General features: G+C 35.6%; 2 protein-coding genes across 2 annotated transcripts in view; one reads left to right on the forward strand and one right to left on the reverse strand.

Annotated features, from left to right (window-relative positions):
• Positions 1 to 21,230, forward strand: part of dpr1 (defective proboscis extension response 1) — a 355,906-nt gene that overhangs the window by 287,825 nt on the left and 46,851 nt on the right. The window lies entirely within an intron of this gene.
• Pect (phosphoethanolamine cytidylyltransferase) overlaps positions 8,357 to 21,230 on the reverse strand; it is a 125,667-nt gene continuing 112,793 nt past the window's right edge. Inside the window, exon 6 of the mRNA XM_085488237.1 lies at positions 8,357 to 9,489. Within this exon, the coding sequence (XP_085344363.1) occupies positions 9,486 to 9,489 (4 nt within the window). The 3' untranslated portion in view covers positions 8,357 to 9,485. The remainder of the gene's footprint in view (positions 9,490 to 21,230) is intronic.

Raw genomic sequence — 21,230 nt, forward strand, 5'->3', positions numbered from 1 at the left:
TATTAGGTACTAAATATAATAAGATAAATATTTAGAACGCGCACTTTTCATCAAAGTCTTGATTTTAGATTTAGGATAGCTAATAATGACGAAAAAATGCTTTTATTTTCTAAATAAATCGCTGAATATTGTGATATTGATATTGAGAATAAAAGATCGTTTGTCATCGCGTCACGTTACCAAAATCTTAGACAAAAGTTCTCGGGCTGCCAGATCGATTTATTCTTCATACCGTGAAATGAACGGCTCTCCGACGTGACTGGTTGAAACTTTGATATTCTGAAATACTTTCGCCCCGAAATCGCAAGAAGACCGAAGAAGGAGCTGACGATAGTTCAGTGAAACCGAGGGTAGCATAGCTATCAGCTACGTCGATAACAGATGACTGCATTCCATGCACTTGGCTACGCAACGATATACTACGTGCATATACTTTATATGTGCGAGCGGCCATCGAATCGTCAAATTGCGTTTACTCGGATCGTCGATCGCGTTTATTTTCGCGAGTGGCTCCGAAATGTAATTTCGCGTTAACATTCAGTCATGTATAAGAATTCAAAGATTTTCGCGTGACATCGAAATATTAAAGAACAAATCATTCAATATATTTTAAATGACCGGAAAATATAATATTTCTTACAATAATCCTTAATAAAATCTGTAACGCAAAGCGTGTATAATATGTATAATAACAAAATTGTTTGCATTACAAATTGCTTGTCAACAAGTCATTAACAAAGTCAACGGCTAATTTTCCTTCAAAAAAAAAAAGTTTGCAAACAATAATCGTGATATACAGGATTAAAACAGTATGAAAGCGGTAATTAGAAGCAAGCTATCGTGAAAAAACATGCTGCCAGAAGTAGTTTATTTTTGATAGGTATGTGTGTGTATGTTTCCCGTAGCAACTTATTTATTGCACAGTAACTCGATCGCAGCATGCAACGTATTTTCGTATTTCATCGGTGTTGTAATTTAACCCACGTCGTTTACCGCCATAAAATCCGGTCACGCCCCCAAATGTACCTTATGATATAAGTACCGCATGGAAAGTCCACCTTCAAGATATAAATTCCCTCTTTTCGGTGTTACTCGCGTCGCGGTAAAGGATCTTTCAAAAATATATATCTTATTTTTCCTCGTTATATTTTTGGTATCGTATCTTTTTTTTTTTATTTATTTATTTTCGTCATTATTTGTACTTTATAAAACTTTCTCGTGTTCGGCTTTTAAAAAATGCCTCACTCTCTCTTATTTTAAAATATTTTCTTTTTTCTTTTACTCTTGTAAATCTCTCGAATTTCGGTAATACTTTTCAATATTTTGTCGCGTATTTTAGTGACTAAGATTTTACGCCAAACGTATTACATAAAATTTCTCACAAATTTTCGATGTGAAATTACTGTGGGAAATTGAAATAACATAAAGTTTGAGTTAACTGGTACTCGGTTGTTTGTTACGAAACGCGATATTATTTTGCGGTGCAATGTGCTACATAACACGGAAGTTTAAATTGCCTGGTGTAAGTTGACCCGAGTCGTTCAACATCATAAAATCCAGTCACGTCCCTGGTGGCTGCTTTAAGATATAAGCGTGACATGAAGCCAATTTCTTTGTAATAAACAGGCTTTTTCCATGTATAGGGAAGATTAAAGCGACGAAAAACATTCATGTACGTGTACATGCATTTGTCACATCACTATACATTATGCGCGTGTAATATCTCCCGTCAATCGTCAAACAACGACTGATGACCGGGTCTTTTCGTTAGAGAACTTTCATCGAAAGAAGAAAGCTCCAGGGTGTCAGGAAATTTTATAAATTTGGAATTGTCAGGGAAAAGTCAGGAAATTATATTTATCTGGATTTTTTCACATTATTCTACAATTGTCTCAATAAATTTTTATTAAATAAATATAAACTTTTTCTTGACTCTCACAAATCGATTCATCTACAGCGTGCTAATTTATATTTTCATCGTTGTGTTATATCGTGTAAAAATTGTATACTATATTTGGAAGAAATAATACTAAAAAATCAGAGAAAAAATGAATTTCTGCTCTTGGAAGATTTTAAAAAAGTAAGGGAATCTTTTTCATCGAGTCACCCTGAGATCTACCGACAAATCGATTAAATTGACGATAATTCGACGTGTCGCGAGTGCGGCGTGTCCGCAGAAGTTTAAATCTCCGTCGAGTTCATCGCGCGCGAGTATTCGCAAGTACAACCGAGTCGTTGGAGACATTGCGGAACCCAGTCACGCCTTTATGCCAGAGCTGTAACATAAAGCCGGCCTCATCATAGTCAAGTGCGCCTCACTCGCAGTTGGGAAACGTCAAGAGGAGGCGGATGGAGGTGGAGGAATGCGAGAAGAGATACCGCCGTGTAACATGCAAAGCGACCGACAAGCCCCATCCATTGAGGGATCAGCATAAAAATTGCGACAAAGGAGCAAAAATTTCGCGATGCCTATACGCGCGCGTTCTGGTCTACGTGTACTGGTATATATACACGATCGATTATTATTATTATTCCGTCAGGTGTCGGAAATGGCACAAAGAGTAATCAGCGACAAAGACGCGGCGGCATTTCGCAGAGCGACGTCGAAATGTCTCTTAGCCGAAGGAAATTGTCCCGAATGCGAGACATCGAGGGGAATGTATCGTGAGAAACTCGCGAGAAGATATATACGTACACAGGAGTGTATTTGCTTTAACGCTTACCTCCGATACGGTTCTTGCTATTTCTTTGAACGATTCCGAAGCATTAACGCTGAAATGTATATTTACTGGCATTGTCGTTTATCGTTATTTATAACGTACGTTTTCCGATGACAGGATGCGAAGAATTTACTACTAGAGATGCATTTTAAGTCAGTCTTCTAGCTTTTTTCCAGCGCAGAAACGATTGTGTGTGTGTGTGTGTTTAGAAATGTCTTGTGACTGAATGAAATTTTCGACGTTATCTATTTTATATCTTATCTCTTTCTCTCTCGCGTCGAAAAGTTTGAAGAAAAATTTCATTTAAAGAGTTTAATGGAAAACGGGTCGTGAAACAGATATTCCAGACAGATCTCGTTTTTGCATCGGTTTCTGCGAGTTCCTTACGCAGAATACAACGCAAAGTTGCAATCGACGCGATAATAGAAAAAAGTCTCTCGTGAAGTGCTGTGGTAAGACAAGGTCTCTCTCTCTCTATCTATCTATCTATCTATCTACTAATAATTTTGTCTCTTTTCTCTCTGTCTTTCTTTGTCTTTCTTGTAAGAATATCGGACTCGCAATCTCTGACTTTCAAGGAAATTGAGAACATCATCTTCTATCGGCGCATCGCTAAACGCGCCTTCCGCGAAGCTAAAAGCATTTCGCTGCATGCGAGGGGAAAAAAAGACCTCTGTTCTATCTGAAATCGATGTCTGAAAAGGCGCCGAAATAAAATATCATATCGGATAGCATATCGCCGCCCTCGCTCCTTCTCTTAATCAGAAAATGTGTGCGCTTTCAGTTCAGGGAATTTCCTATCGCGGCGAAAGAGAGATACGCTATGAAATAAATAAAGCCGAAGCACAAAGCAAATAAATAAGTAACTTAAGTAAACGAATCGAGTACGGCATTGTTTCCAGCAATGCAGTTTCCTGCTCTCGGATCGGAGAATGTATATTTCCGGTTTTTGAAAAAAAAATATATATGGTCTTAATAAAATTGTAGTGCTCCTGTATATATATATATATATATATATACAGACAGAATTTTTTATTATATATTGTAGTAAGGGAGAAGTTTTTAATTTAATGACACAGATTTTAAATCGGAAAAAACGTTCCCGAGATATATGTATGATGCGCTGACTTTATTATCGCAATAATAAAATAAAAATTATCTCGTTAATGGAGAGTGATTTATGAATTTTTCAGGCTGTCATTTAATAATTTCAATATTTTTTTTATGCATCGGTATAATTTTGCACTGATATTGATCTCGATTTTTTTTTACTTAACGCGATAAATTCTCAATTGTCAAGAAGTTTTGCAGTATCCTATTACTTACGTAAATCGAAACTTTCTTCAAAGCTAACATCGTAAAGCAGTATCGTGTAAGGTTACGAATGAATACCTAATTACCTTAATTAACGAACATTTTAATTAAAGGATATTCGATCGGCATCAATGTAAAACCTGACCTAAAAATATTAAAATATTCGAAATAAATACATTTATCTTTTATCGCATCATTGCTCATAATTTAACATTGATACAATATTGCATACACATAACGCGATACACAGTACATATCGTTGCAAACATTTATTTTGTAGGACACTGATCAATTTATAAAGTTCCCTCTCTATGCCATTCGATTTTTCATTATTGACATTCTGTCATCCTTGAACGAAATAGCGGGAGTCGTTTATGCGAAGAAGAAAAAAGTATACGAGAGTTCCCGTTTTAAGCGGATCAAACACTTCGCCGCTTGTACATTCATGAGGCAAATTGCGCGAGACAGCTCGCAGTTTTAGGCGAACTCCCGTCTTTCTGAATAGGAACGATACTCCCTAGCACACAAATTCCCACAATTTTCTATTTTTTTCTCCTTTCAAGCGTAATAAGCACATAACAAAATCCTAGACTAAAATATATAATAATTATCCCATCTTTTCGGTCGACGGTGCAGTGACCTGGGAAAAATTCTTCGATTAATAATCCGAGGAGACTGTCTTGACGACATTAAAGTACGCGCGATCCTTTTTTGAGTGTACACCGCATCTACCTTTTGCATAACAATGCGACGTCTTTGTTGACGACGGCGACGCTCCACCGCGAGAGTTCTTAAACAAAGAATAAAGTCGGCTTGATATGAAAATATGAAGTAAATTTCGCTTCCTTCTTCGCGACATCTTCATTATACAACGCGAAGATAAATTCTCTTATTTTTAAATATAAATACCCCTGCTAATATCAATTATGCGCAAGTACTGCTGGTGAATTCATTAAAAAAAGATTCAGATGCACAATTAATGACAGTAACAAGATAAATGAGCTTATAAAATTTAAATTTTTTTTCTCATACAACTTCAAGATATATATGTATTTTTTTTCTTTGTCCTGAGCGTTCGTTTATTTCCCGAGTTTATCGTCTATGTCATTAAATTTCGAAATAGCGCTTATACCCAGAATATTCTTTAAAAGAGAGAGCGGATGCATTTTGTGTGCATTTCACGCTGTTGAAATGACGTTGACATATAATAATGACGAAACGTTCTTTTATAAGAATTTTATTAATGGACACCCTATACCGTAAAAACTGCGTTGTCGTTTCTTATAGCTTTCTGCATAATGTGTCATACGCTGCGTTTATATATGATACGTTCATCTTACTATAATTAATTTTTGCGGCGGCTTATTAAAAAATATTAAAATAAAACGCACACAAAGCATCGAGCGTTTCCGAAGAGTGTTTCAAAATTTAAACAAACATGAAACAAAGGATTTTAATTCTTCCATTGTTCTTTTCTTTAATCGATGTAACGAAGTAGCCTTTTAATAAAATTTTAAGTACCATCTAAAGAACCATTAGTAATTATCAGAGGGTCATTCGATCGCACGATTTAAAACACGCTCGATTTCCACTCCGATTAATGAGTTCTCTCGGATCAAAGTTTCGTTAAAAAAAATTATCAGAAGTTATAAGTATTGTTTAGTTCTTATATCTTGACTACGAAACACATATATCGACTTTAATTCCAAGAAAAATAGAGCAAATCTTGATAAATATAAGAAACAAATTTATACTTTTTTAATCTTTTAAATTTTTGACGATTTTATGTACGCGTATAAATGATATTAATTAATTTTCCTACTTTCTTAAAATCTGTTTTCTAATTTACTTACCTTTTATTGCGTTACTAGCACTTTTTATTCGTCATAAATGAAAGTAGCGAAAGTTTTAATATATTCTACATTTTGTATGTGCTTTTTTCTTTTAAACGGTGAAAAGAATTGTCTCAGAGCGCATAATAAATAATGAAAAAGTAAAAAGACATTGAATACATATGTATAATCTATATATATACTGTTACACGGTACATGTAATATTCATTTAAAAAACTCAAGCTCTTCGTATATATATATTATTTATTCGCAATTCTTTTTTTAACAGATCATAATTGTTTCATGTAAGCAATTTTTCTGTACATTGTATATTTATTAATCGATTCAGTTATACACAATGATTTCTTTCTTTTCGCTCGCGTATCTTCATAATATTCTTTCGCTAATTATTACAGATCGGTATTAATTACTACCCGATCATTGCGCAAATCCGACTGGAATTTAAATGAAAACCGAAATAAAAAAAAATCAGAAGTGTGAAAAAAGGAAAGAACGCGGTTCTTCTCATATTCTGCGCTCACGAACGCCTTGTCATCCGCTGGCGGAAATTTAAGAACTTACTCGGGAATATCTCCACGGAACGGACAGTACTCTGCCTACCTTCCTTTTTTCTGTCTCTCTTGCTCTCTCTGCTCTTTATTGTTAGCCGCCACGGAGAACTCGTTTTCCACCGAGCCGCCATTTATTCTCGCTGCGTACATAACTGCCCTCGCTGAAAATCTCATCTCCTGACAAATTTCGTTACGTGCCCACGGCAATTTCCGCGTATAAGTTCTCTTCTTCCCTCTCAGGCGAGCCTGCACCCCAAAAAATCGAATACTCTCTCTCGATACGGTTTTGACAAAAAATTGCGCGGGAATTCGTTTCGAGTGTTAATCAAGCAACGCGAGCACGCTTTAACTGCGATTCACGTTTCACGCGGCATGATCGAAGCTGTCATGAACGAAATTTCACAAAAGAAAAAGTTGTCTATATAGTACAAATAATTGTGTACACCTGATAGACTCGCATCACCATTCAGCATTATAAGCTTTTAATTAATTATCAATAAAATATAAGAAAAATTAAAAATTTATTAAAATATGCTTGTTTTATCTTTTACAATAGTAATATGCGCTGGGTGATTATAGGATTTGAAAATCACATGTAACGTTAAACTCATCAAAACGACAAAAATAATTCAAATTTGAATTGTGTTAAAGTTCTATAAAAAAAAACGAAATATTTTTAATAATAAACTTTACCAGTGAATTGATTTTTAATTTTTCGTATTCTTGACATATCTTCGCGAAAAAATTAAGTTAAATTTGCAATTAATTTCTACTTGTCAAAAGTATAATTACTTTCAACTTACTGTAACTTACCGCACAGCATTATAAGTATCTCAAGAAAGAATCAGAAAAATCATTAATTGTAAGATTTAAGGAAAGAATACAGTAAAAAAAAGTCTATTTGTATATATTACTTTTAGTTACAAATAATCTAATTATTTTGAGAATAAATTAATGATTATGATAATTTCATTTATACTAAATTTTTTATTTTAGAAAATAAAAGAGAAATAATGGAGAATGAGAGAGTTAATATATACACACACATATACACGAAATAGGCTACATTAACTTAATATCGAGAATAATTGGAGAATACGAGTTTTACTTCTATATATCATAATTCTTTGTGTACGTTGGTTAATTATTGTCGACGAAAAAAAATTAAAGTCACGCAAGCGACTTTTAGATAACGAGCCAACCGATTATTTGTACGAACAGTCGTGTTCATAATGACCGTCGCACCGATGATTACGAATGTGATTTAAACATTCGCATTATGTGGAGATTTACGTGGAAAACACGCGTCGGAAACCGCGAACGGTCCGACGCGAAATCCTCGTTTCAAATCACTCATGTTTGAGTCAATGTGCCGCGAGATTTGTTGCACGCAATCACACAGCGACGCAATTCACCGCAGAAACTATATATAATCGCGCGCTATAAATAATATAAACGGCGATTAAATCGGGAGGAGGTGGGCGAGGACCTCAACGGTCCTCGCGAAACACCGTCGTAATTATGCGAGTAATTATTAACGTGCGCGCGCGCGCAGTTTTATGCCCGAGCGATAACGAGCAAATTATTTCTGAATGTATCGTACTGCGATTCTAAATTGCAAAACTTGTAAAACGACAATGACGGATGTTTACTTTCTCGTTATAAACATCATTGCATCATATAAGATAATCATTTACTATCCTATATGATGCAAATTGAAAAATAAATTTGACAGCGTGAATGTGTTTTATTTTACTCGTTTTGTTTCGATTATTAATCGATATGATTCATAAGTTTTCAATATATTAATTTTATATGCATAGGAGAGTTGAAAATCTTGAGGAAGGACCAACAGAATAATTCTTTGCAGTATTAAATAAATTATTTTTTTTATTTATTCATTTATTACATTTTTTTCATACATTTTTATGATAATTAAAATTTTCGGACTCATATTTTTTTATAGCTTATAATTGATTTATTTTAACTTGAACGGGCATACACTTTTATATATGTCTGATTTAAAATAATGCATTTACAAGTGTTTTAGTGAAACAAATGTATAATGCGGCAAATAAAGCGATCTCTCTCTCCACTATTGCATTATTTAATAGAATCGCAGAAAGATAAATACGATTAGGTAATTTACTCAACTGCGCGCACGCATAGGATTAGTGATAAGCTGTTGCCGTTTGTCATTATGCACGCGGAACTTCCGCGCCAGGTTTATTTACTTTACTAATAGTCAATGCAACGCACACGCGAGAGAGATTCATCCGCGAGTGAAATTAATTAGGCGCAATTATGTCAACGTACATATTAGTTTTCGACCAGCGTCGTGATTGTCGCGTCACGATTTAGTATCTGAATTTGTTAAATATGCGTGCGTAATGCATATTCAGCTCTTATAACGTAAATAAACGTCCGATGTTGAAAAGAAATTCAAAATGCACGACTGCGATATTTATCTGAAGAAGGTCTCAGCCTCGCGTAAACAGCCTCTCGTAAAAATGAATTTTAACAGTAAGCATTACAACATTCATTCGATAAGACGATAAATCATAATCTCGGTATATATAAGTTGTTACTACACGGAAAAAAAAATTAGCTACCATAGCTAAATTTTAGCTATGACAACTAATATTTTTTTAGCTATAACATTCTCCGTTAAGCTATGGCTAAAAAATATTAGTTACTGTAGCTAAAATTTAGGCACGATAACTAAATTTCAGATTGTAATATATAAAATTTAGCTATGGTAGCTAATTCTTTTTTTCCGTGTATACTTACGTGACAAGTAATATCGCGAATGATTGTCACGGAATGAGACAGGGTTGCGACGTAACGATTTCCGGGAGGAGAACTTCCGGGCGGGATGAACGTGTGTTCGCAAACGTCATTGTGCCGCTAGGAATCTTGGCAAAACGCGAGACTGAGTTTATAGACGCCACTGCGCGGTTCGTTAAATGACACTTTTTATCAAACGTCAGTTCGCGCACAGAATACGTCCCGCTGGAGTCGACGAGATGAACTCAGCATCCCTGTTACTATCTGGAACATAAAAGCAAGAATCGCAGCTCTAGAGAGGGATTAATCGATAAAGATTCTGCCACTAACTAACGCAAAAGAAATTTCAGAAGACGCTTGATGCAATTATGACTTTAAAAATATATAAGAAAGAATATAAATATTTTTATATATCTTATATAATTATTTATTATATAAAAAGATTATATAAAATATAAAATATTATATAAAAAGAATATAAGCGATATTTATATTTCGTAGCTGAGACATTCTAGAGTTGTTTGTTATTTTCATTAGAATAAACTCGTTTTCATATAAAAAATTATTATTCAATAAAATTCAACGAAATATTTAAAAATTATTCCATAATTTTATGCGACGAGAGATGCATAATTAAATCAATATCTTTCCATATACACTTAAAACATTTTCGTTGCATAAATCATCGGCGCAATTCAGCGCAGGTGCAGCACAGGTTGCGTATAGGCGAGAAAAGGGGCACGAACCGACAGCTGAACGTAAATTCTCCGAATATACGATATATATTCGCAGAGTGCATGACGGTGGATATATTCAATGTTAGAACGGCGCACAAACCGCGATGTCTAAGGCTTACGGAGGCCCAACGGGAGAGAACCACGAACCCTTCTGCTTCCCTCCAACCCTTTGACGACCACTCGTCAAAGAGCAGAGCGCCGTGCGAGCGCGAATTTCGCTCTCCGTTCTTAATCCGCGCGAGTTCCCCGGAAGTTGCCACAGGTACACACTCGCACAAACATGAATTTGCGAAGAGAAGCGAAACTATAATTTAATCATTTATAATTTCATAGATGTCGATGTATATATATATTATTACTTTACGTTCTCTGGTATTTTTATGTGCCAAATAAAATAGAATAATATTAATTATAATTTTTAATCGTCAAAAAATTTCAGAAACAAATACGTTTAAAAATCATATACTTTATTACGTTCATTGTGAAAATTGATTCAATTGTGTGAGTTATACCTTTTTTAATTACGTTTAATTATGTTTTTTCATCACTGAAAAATTTTGGAAGCAAAACATAAAAATGGAAAATCCATGTTATACTTATACATGTTTATCTTACAATGTGAAAATTGATTGAATTGCGATGATGATTGCCTGTTGCGGATCTGAAAGGATTACAACATATCTCATATGTGTATAGGTGTGCGTATTTTCTGTTCTATATTTCATTTATTATTTACACACACACATTCGTGAAAGGGCTAAGACAAACTTTACAGCAACATTCCCGTCTGTGTTCGCCATTCTCTAACATTTTCTCTAAATCGACGTCATCCTTGTCTGCACGTACTGACCCAGTTAGCCTTAAGCTCGTTGCACATCCAACTGAATTACACGGTGCAGCTCGTGTACGTGGCCGAGCCAGGGGGAATATGAGATTGATTAAAAAGGTATCAGTATCTACAGCCGTGGATTGCAACCGCGAGAATATACATACACACGCACAAACACACCCACACACACACACACACACACACACATATATATATATATATATGTATTTATATGTGTGTGTGCGTGTGTGTGTATATTCTCGCAGTTATTGTACATACATACATGCATACATATATATATATATATATATATATATATATATATATACATAAATACATATATATATATATATATATGTGTGTGTGTGTGTGTGTGTGTGTGTGTGTGTGTGTGTGTGCGTGTGTGTGTATATTCTCGCGGTTATTGTACATACATACATGCATACATATATATATATATGTTATTGTATAGAATGTATGTATACATGACTGAACACGATACATAGAGATGCATTAATCGAGAAGTAGCAATTAGTAATGAAGCGTATCGGCTCGCATTTCTGCCATAGAAATTTGTGGTTAAATTTGAACCATCGCGATAACAATCCGACATAATGCTAATTCTGCCTGTAATACGAACTTATAATAAAACCAAACATTCGTAATATTGCGTTTCGAGATTTTCGCGTATAAATTCGCGAGAGAACGTTACATTTTGAGGTCCGCAATCGCCTATCTCTCTCTCTCTCTCTCTCTCTGCTCTTACATATATTTGTTCAACATATAATGGAGCACAATCGTCATTTTAGCGTATCATGAGGCGACTCGTGACGTTGGACTCGTGCCAATATGACTGCAATTAGAAACTCTATGATAATTTTCGCGAGAGCTAACCATTAACCCACTTCCGTCTCTCGGAAAACATTGCGAAGCAGCGCATTTCTCGATATCTATCGCTACCCTTCGTGATTTTTGTTTATTTTTCTCCCTATTCTCTGCTGTTATTAATGATCGTGCAAGAAATTTATAATTCGATATCTGATAGAAAATATTTTGATATATCTCTTCCAGTGAGCGATATCGCGATGAAATAACTCCATTACAAAGAAGATTCAACATTCATTGGTTGTACGTTGTAAATCGATTCTAAAGTTGTCAAACGATAAACTCTTTAAAAAGTCTTTTTTAGATTTTCTCTGAAATATCTCAATTTCTCCAACTTATATAACGCTTTTGTATAACTTATATAACGCTTTGTTTTCTTTTGCAATAAAGTCACGAAGTATCCTTTAGGATTTTGCATCGTCGATGTCTTTGAGTAAATAAAAGAGATTGTGAAATGTCAAAGAAAATTATTTCCAAGCATTGTCAAAGGAATAATAAGTCGGTCGATCTTAAAACAAAAAATAAATATACTCTCAAATAATATACGCATCAAAACATTCAATAAAACATATGCGTTAAACAATTGAAGATTGAACTAGATAATTTAACGATAGGGAATTTATTATTTCGCACGCGACATTTTTCTATTTCCAAAGTTCAGATGCAATTCAGAACTTTGTGAAATCCCAGCGAGACTTTAGCCAACCTTTTACTTGTTAATGCGAAACGTTTACCGTTGCAAGCACATCGTTATTAAAACATTACTCGGTCCGGACATTGCGGGCATTATATATTGCAGATCTAAACTTTTCTTCCACGATGTTTCCGTTCTGTTCGCTCTATCGAATCTCGCTTTGGAGTCACGAGACTCCAAGGAGCGTTCTTTGTGAGACCGAGCCCATAAACGCGGCGTTTTCCCGCGAGATTTCACCAAGAACGAGAGACGGCGAGACGTTATTAAATCCGACGCTGTGAGTATCTTCTCGGATAAGAAATTCCACGTAAGGAATATTTTATTGCGTGTTACGGCGCGGTAAAAAAATTATGTCGCATCCACGCGCGGACCGTGATGGATATCGCGAGAAAATGTGTTCGAAATCTTGCGCGACTTTTCTCGGCGCGGACGCCTTCTTAACTCATCACCGAGAAGATTAACGAGCCGCAAAAATGTTCGGAAATATACGACTTGCATTGACTGATCGTATCGCGTAATGGCGCGGAAGGAATATGTTCCTTAAGACAGACACCGAAGTTTGAACGTGCTAATCGCGGGATAATATCGCAGACTTGCACGTTGTAATCTTCGTGAATAGAGATATGTCGAAGCGAATTTGTAGGATCTTTATTCGATCGTCTCGCGTGAATCGTCGAATAAATGATTGGATCAGCGGTTCTCTGACAATGAATATATTGACAGATTAAAATCTAGGCATTTAGAGTCGTTTCAAAAATATAATGCGATCTTTCCCGCAATGTTAATTCGACAAATCATATTATTTCGAAAGAACGCATGACTGCGCAAAAATTTCATAATTAATTAATAGACAGAAATATATTGAAGACACATTTAGCGATGCAAATTAATTTAAATATCAGCAACGAGATATTCCTGGAATAAAATAATTACACACTGCATAATTCCAGATCGCCGCTAAGTTGTTACTCTTAAAGGTATTATCTATTTTTATTACACGTCTTCGTTATTTTTAGCAATAATTGTCGTGACTGTTAATGAAATTTTCTTAAATTTTTTAAGACTTCCTCCGAAATGTACGGAGGGAAACTTTTTAAATCTTGTTTTTAACGAGACCTTCGGCTTTCTACCTCATCTATTTTCGTATCAGTAAAACACTCGATTTTTCTTACTTGACTCAGCGTCGTTTTAACAGCGCCATGATAAAACATCGGCAAACTTTTGCACTTCTCGCTTTGAGAATTCATTCGTCAATAGCTCTTGAGGATAGGAACGGAGCATCTTTCATCTCGCGACACGCGTATCCGACCAATCCGACGGTGTTCTTTTCGACAGGATGTTTTGAACACTTTACTAAATTTATGACAGCGCGAAGTGTAAGTCGCGCGCTTGTATATCACCGAATACATAATTTCTCCCAAGTTATCTATCGCACTTTATCAATGAACCATATGAATTTATATTACATTATTCAGATCAAAACAACAGTCTGTGAAAGCATCTTTTTAAATCACTTGAAATAGATTGATGGAAAAATATTTTATATTTATATAATATATAAATATATTTTATTAATTTTAAGTAAATATTTCAGATTTATGTCTACAAGTCTAGAATATAGACTTAAAAATATGATTTTTTAATAAAGCAATTCAATTATAATTATAAAATGTATGATTATATAAAAGCATTAGCACACGCGTCAAAACTTAATCGATAAAAATCTTTTACTGTGACAGAATTAATTTATAACGAAAGGACTATATATCGGAAACGTAAAGTTTCTTTGCAAAACTCTGGTAGAACTCGCGACAAGAAGTTTCTCGATTGATAAATGTAAAGAGATAAGCGCGGACAACGTGCGGGAAGGTGGGAGGGATTTTCACGACGTTCCCTCCATAATGCTTCTCTATTGCGAGCACACAAATGCGAGCAAAAACGTACGAATCTGAAAGTCATTGAATGCGTACATATATCTAGGCGCCGAGTGCCGCAAAAACGTAACGCTAGGTGTAGACGACCTGGATCGGCCACCAAAGTCCGTGAACTCGCGCAAGAAAGTAGATACGGTCAACGGTAAGTACTGCCGTTACGTTTCACCAAACCGTGGACTATAACTACTCGCCGTGCTGCGAGGTGGTCCCGGGCCATCGAAATTTCTTGTACATTTCCTCGCGTTTATCGCACCGGGCAATGTATGTAGCATATAAACAGCAATTTTTTTCACGTTTACACATTTGGATATTGAAATTTAGATTACGTAAAAAAAAAAAACAATGCCTTTTTCTAATTAATAATGCTTCTCGACATTTTTTACAGAAATCTTATTATTCTGTATATGTGTTTTGCGGAACACTATATGAAATGCAATCATATATAATTAACTGAATTGTTTTGTTAATCATATATATTTTTTAATCTCTTTTGGTCGATAATGCTCTAGACAGAAATTTGTAGGTTTATTTAAAATTAATAAAATATTTATATATTTATATGTTTATTTAAAATTAATAAAATATTTAGATATTTATATATTATATAAATTAATAATTTATATATTATATAAATATTATATATTAATAATTATGTAAATACTACATATTGATTAAATAATTAAATAAATATTACAATGTAACAGATTAAACAGATTGAGAGAGCTGTACTATGTAAACAATAATAGATGAAATATAACTCGATCTCGCAATTGTCATATAATTCGCAAGAATCCATTTGCCTTTTATTTCCTTTTTTTTTTAATTTTATCATGAAGTAGATTATGCAATTGCATCAACAAAAATATTCCGCACAATATTCACAGAATAAATCGTCTATTCTTGCATTACCGTATCTCTTGTTTGCGTATCAATGCGCACACGCAACAGGTCGTCAAATATGACTTTTCAAATCAACGCTGCGTGTTATAAACATCAATGACATTATAAAATCAATACATCACATGCCAGAAGGGAATTGCATCAAAGACAAACGCGCAAAACAAATTGCATTTATAATAAGTTCCGTTCATAATAATTCCAAATATTTTCGCAAAATATTACACAATGTTTTGTCATAATAAATTATTACTAGATTACGAGAGAGGACATTTGAGAGTAACGCGCGCAATCGCATGAAATACGGCGGAAAATCAAGTTGACGGACATTTCCCGCGATTTTATCGCACCCTTTATTAACGCGATAAAAAACGTAAAAAAAAAAAAAAAAAAAAATCAATCAATCGAGTTAACCAAGATCTACGTCTGCAAAATCTTTTCAATACGTTCGATTTTCTATACACGGTGTAAGAATTTTATTGCGAGGCGAGTCGCGCGCGCGCGCGCGCGCGCATTCCCATAAACGCCAGAACGCAATATCTCGAGTGTTCGAATAAAATAAGCGCAACGGGCGTGACTTAGATACACCCGGCGGGAAATTGTTTGGAAGTTCATTTTACAGCGCGCATTAAGATATGCCGGCGTTACCGCGCCCGTAAACTCCCCGATGCGCATATTGCGTCCGGGCACATAATGCTGTCATGAAAGTCAGCCTTGTTTCGTCGCAACTTCTGTAGGAGATTCTGCAGCTGACGAATCGTAAAAGCTTTCGGGGTCCCCTCCGTGCATTCTCGGTCTCTCCTTCATCCCTTTTCCTCATATACACTCTGCGTTTATAACTAACATTTGCACCACTTGCATTTTCCTTGAAGCTACGATATCTGACTTCTTTGCAGTTTTCTTCTTCTTTACTCTATCATTTTTCTTTCTCTATTTTTCTCTCTGCCTCCAGCTCGTTCTACAAAGGATACATCGAACTTTTCACACTTTTAAATGCTACGTTTCTTGTTGGTTTCTCAAATATTCATGTCGTCTTTTCACAACGGATTTCTTTAAAGATGAACTAGATTGATGATTCCTCTTTTTTATTTTTAATATTAAAATATTTTAATAAAAGCAAATCAATCGCTGTTACGCATAAGAGGATATTATTCAGATCAATTTATAAATGCGAGAAAATGTGTTTCAACTTTTGCCAGTAATATTTATTTACGTCTTGCTGTTTATTTTGCGATGTCTCTTCTACTTTTGTCTTTTTCCCTCTATTTCAAGTATTACGCTTGCCTCTTTTTTTTTTTTTTACAAAAGCTTATCATTTTTCTCTAGTCACGCGCGAATGTTTATTACTATAAGTACTTAAGATATATCCCGTATATATTCTGCCGTTGTAAGCGACAACATGTCGAAACTGATATACTCGTGTTCAACGTTGCAATCGATACGAGAGGCGAGGGAGAAATATTACACTACGTGTGTAAACAAATATTTTCTGAATAAGAGCATTCGATGCACACTCCATTCTCTCTCATTCTTTTTTTCTCTCTTCTCTTGTTTTTATTTAACGAACATGGCGTACGATGAAACCGATTTGTTCGTATACTCGCCGATACTTTCAATACACAGGATATTGGAGAAACATATTGGTCCGATACGTAAGTAAATAACACCGTTTATGGTGACGAACTGCCAGTTTAGACGAGAGACAAATAAATCGTAAATTGACTTCTGCAAAGTCATTTGGCGTTGATACGATGATATTTTTGCCAGTGACAGATAATAAATATTGCATCGTTATAAATATCTCGTTAAAATTGTATAAAAAATAGCCATGTACGTCGTAATGGTTATTATAAAATTTATATTTTATCATTTATATTTACAATAATAACATATGTATAATAACATAATTCATTTAAAAAATCATATTAACAAAGTATTGATTATTTGTTATATAGAAAACACGTGCGAATGTGATTATTTTTACTTCTCATAAAATATGGAGAAACACATCTGGAAATATTCAAGTTTTACACGTCAATTCGCCCGCATATTTTTCGGGGGCGTGTCGATCTCATGACCTTAATCTCGCCGGAAAGGTCTGTCTGACAAGCAGTAGGGCTAAAAATTGAAGTGGAATTTTGACTGCCAAGCGGATCGAGCAATCGCTTTACTCAATTTTTCATCATCCTTGTCGGTGAACGGCGCACGTAATTCTGTAGGTCAACGTGACCGAGCGTAATTTTATCGGGTTTCTCATTCTTCTCTACTTTGCACCGCTATTTTCTATTCTCCCCTTTACACTACACGCGTATATATATATATATATATATATATATATATATATATATATATATCCAGCAATATATTTTCTGAGAGGCAAAGTCGAAAGCTTAGAACTAATGGACAACGTAATAAGTTTAGCTATTGCATAATCGCCGCTAATGGCAGGGACGTACAATGGTACTTTGACAAAAGATCTGTCCAAGAGAAAGACAAATGCCTCTTAAAAGGTTCCTTTTACAAGCACATTGCACGCTGCCGAGGGAGAATGTTCAGCAAATGAAAAGAAAATCTATACGGTTGATAATGAATAATACCTTTAGCTTGCGATACATCGACTATATTTCAACATTTTTATTTTATACGATATAGAGCACATTCTAATTTTTTTTTTTTTTAATATACCATATTTTCTTTATTAATTGGAATAAATTTAAATTGGCTATAATTAGTACGTTTCCTCGATAAAAATAACTTACAATCCGTAAACGATCGTTTCATAGCCCGGGAAAAGTAAAGCCATGTAAAGAGATGAAGCGCTTTTAAAAAGACTTTTTTAGCAACGAGCGTGTCATGAAGGGGCGACGAAGATAGACGTAAAAAGCAAAAGGGGGAAATGAGAAAGAGACAGAGAGAGCGAGAGAGAGAGAAAGAGAAAAAAGATGTTCAAACGATGAATTTCATCCGCGCGCCATCGTACAATTTTATTCAGCGGAGTTTGTTTGCGCAGCTGATTGCCTCGGTAGCTGCAACGGGAGTAACGAGAGTGAACTTAAGCGATCAATTAAAAATGTAAACTCGTCTAATTGGGACGTTAAATGGCGTATCATCCCCAGCGAAAGCGGCCGACCACCGCGATCCGACGAATCGTTTTCTCTCGGTACTTCTTGATTACGGGAGGCAAAGACTAGTTCCGACACTTTTACGGAGTTGAAAGTCGGAAGTTGATAGCGAATGACGAAAAAGAGGAGTGAAAAAAAAAAAAAAAACGGGAGATGATCTCCTACGCGAAAGTTGGAAATGAGTGAGGCGTGCATGCTTAACGTCGAGTTTAATTGCCGATCTACTAAAACGAGCGCGAAAGGAATATTTAGCGTCTCTCGAGAGGGAGTTTTTGCGCATCGAAACATCAGCGCGACGAAAGTTATGAGTAATTAAAATTATATCGGATCTGTAGGAGGGTCTTCGCAGTGATTACCATCTCTCGAGTTATTTGAAATGGAATCGATCACGTTATTAAGCTGATCCGACGATTCATAGCTCTCGTTTGAAAAAATATATGTACCTATGTATGTATATGTGAGAAAGAAATTATATCCTTTGTGTAAGTAATAGGATTAATTTTGTGTAACCGGTCTTGTTATAACAGAAAAAAAATTGTAATTTATCATTTATTTTAATATAGATAGTTAGATTTGCGACTGTGAGAAAATTTGATGGCAGTTAAATAATTCTCTCGATTTTTCTTTGGTTTTAATTTTAATTACAAATTTAAAAAATATAAAACCAAGTAAAATTTGGTGCTTTGTGCACAGGTATTTAATTCTAACGGAAAAAAATTAAGTTTCGTTGGGATAACGCACTGTCATCCGCGATTTGGCTCTTATTGCCTGTCTCACACTTTAAATTGATAAAAAAATATAAAATTTCTGATGAGATACAAACATTATTTTCAATTACAATCACTGTTAAAATACGACTATCATACTTTTACAATCGAAAGAAAATGAATAATAGTAAAAGAGAGAAAATATACTATGTAGCATTTGCTAAACTGTAACACAGCCTAAACTTTAGGATATTCTTTCATTCGATAACCCATTGGAAGAGCTAATATATTTTGTCGCGGTTGGCGTTAATCGATCGTTTAATGGGATCGTTGCCAGGAAATTCGAAAAAGCTCGAAAAAAAAATCGACGGGAGGGTTATAACCGCGTGGCAACGCAATGAGTGCGAACACAACCCGAATAGATCGCATAAATTACAGGACCAGCCGTGGAACGCGTCGCGTAACGAGATAATTAATACACGGACGACTGTTGAAGCGAGAGAGAAGGAAAGCGCGATGAAAGGTTGATGAGGGAAAAGAGATGGGAAACACAGAGAGGAGAGAAAGGATGCATGCGCTTGTTCGCATGTATACGTATATATATATATATATATATATATATATATATATATATATATGTATGTATAAATACACGTATGTGTGTGTCACCCTTTCTATATCGGACACAACACGTACCCGCGCCAGAATGCATTTACCTACTGTTTCGTTGCTTCTAATGGCCGCTATTCGCCACCCCGTATATTGTCCACGAGGGTCGGTTGACATATCTTTTGTTTAGCGCGCCGGATGAGGAACGATCCCCGATCGCGTCCGGGTATTCGATCGTACCAACACCAACATGTCTGTGCTGATGCACGAGCGTGGATAAATTAACGCCGCGGAAGAAGAATCGCTGAGAATCGAAGTTTGAGAAGAACTATTTTACTCCGTTCCATGTAAATGCTCGGAGAGAATCTTGTAAATTTTGTTTCTCTCTCTCTCTCTCTTTCTCGTCTAAGAAGATGTAAAAGTTTCTCTCTCTTTTGTAGTTTGCAACAATAATATATCGATTACCAATATGTATATAAATGATAACTAGCGATCCTAAATTTTCCTTTCTCGCGCTAAAGGAAAATTTTGGGGTATAAATTTGCATCGCGTGCGGCAAATGTGAGAATAAATTTCTTAGAAATTAGAAACAAAATATATACATCTATAAATTTAATGATTCGGAAAAAAGCCGACTGTAAAATGCCAATAATTTATACGAATCCCTTCCTTTTATAACTTGATAATTTGCGGTACGATAAATCTACGTATATATATATATATATATAGTATATCTGAGAATCCCGTAGAATCTATGAAAGATTCACGACGCTATAAATCTCCCACAAAGCATCTCCACCGCATATCAATATACTCTGAAGAGCCTTTTGTTTTCAACGTAATAATCTTCTCCTCTTGAAAGCGGACGAGGATGAGCTTGGCCTATTTAGACTTACAACGAAGGCGAGTGACAGCGTTAAAAGCGCAACCGGGGAATGTTTTTGCCCTCCGGTCGCGTCGTCATCGTCGGAAATTCCCAAAAGTTTCCTCACGGCTGCAATTCGGTAATGTTTTGCGTTTCGGTTAGGAGCGAAACAGTCCCAAGTCGTTAAGCGTTGTCGAGTTTTTCTCGTCGTCGTCGTCGTCGTCTCGTCTCGTCGCTTCGGGATTCTCTCCCGAGTTTCTATGTCTCCCGCCCCATTGTCGAACTCGATCCGGATGATTTTCATCAGCGACGATTGTTCGTATTCCTTCGTTCGGGGAGTTGCCCGGCCACGCCGGCGCTCCCCGAGGTCGAATAATTCACTTCCCGCGGTCCCGGTATTACCAGCCCGTTCCGCATAAATTCACCACGCGCCGCTAAATCGCAACCGCGCGAACTTAGAAACACGACCGCGCGGCTTATTATCTTGAAGACAAACGCGCGCGCGTCTGCCGAGTCGCCCGATAAATCCACGCGACGAGATGACTGCATCGTTCTCCGTAAAACGAGCTCCACCGGCTGCGAACAACATCTTAATAATCTGGAAAAAATACATTAATGCGAATAAAAATAACGCGATGCGTTTTATCAGCATGGAAATGTCAATTGAACTCTCTTCCCTTATTTTATTTATCTCGACTACAATGAGACGATGTGTATATAGTGAGA

The sequence above is a fragment of the Nylanderia fulva genome, unplaced genomic scaffold (genome assembly GCF_048542155.1).
Source record: "Nylanderia fulva isolate GAGA-0341 unplaced genomic scaffold, ASM4854215v1 Scaffold66, whole genome shotgun sequence".
NCBI lineage: Eukaryota > Metazoa > Arthropoda > Insecta > Hymenoptera > Formicidae > Nylanderia > Nylanderia fulva.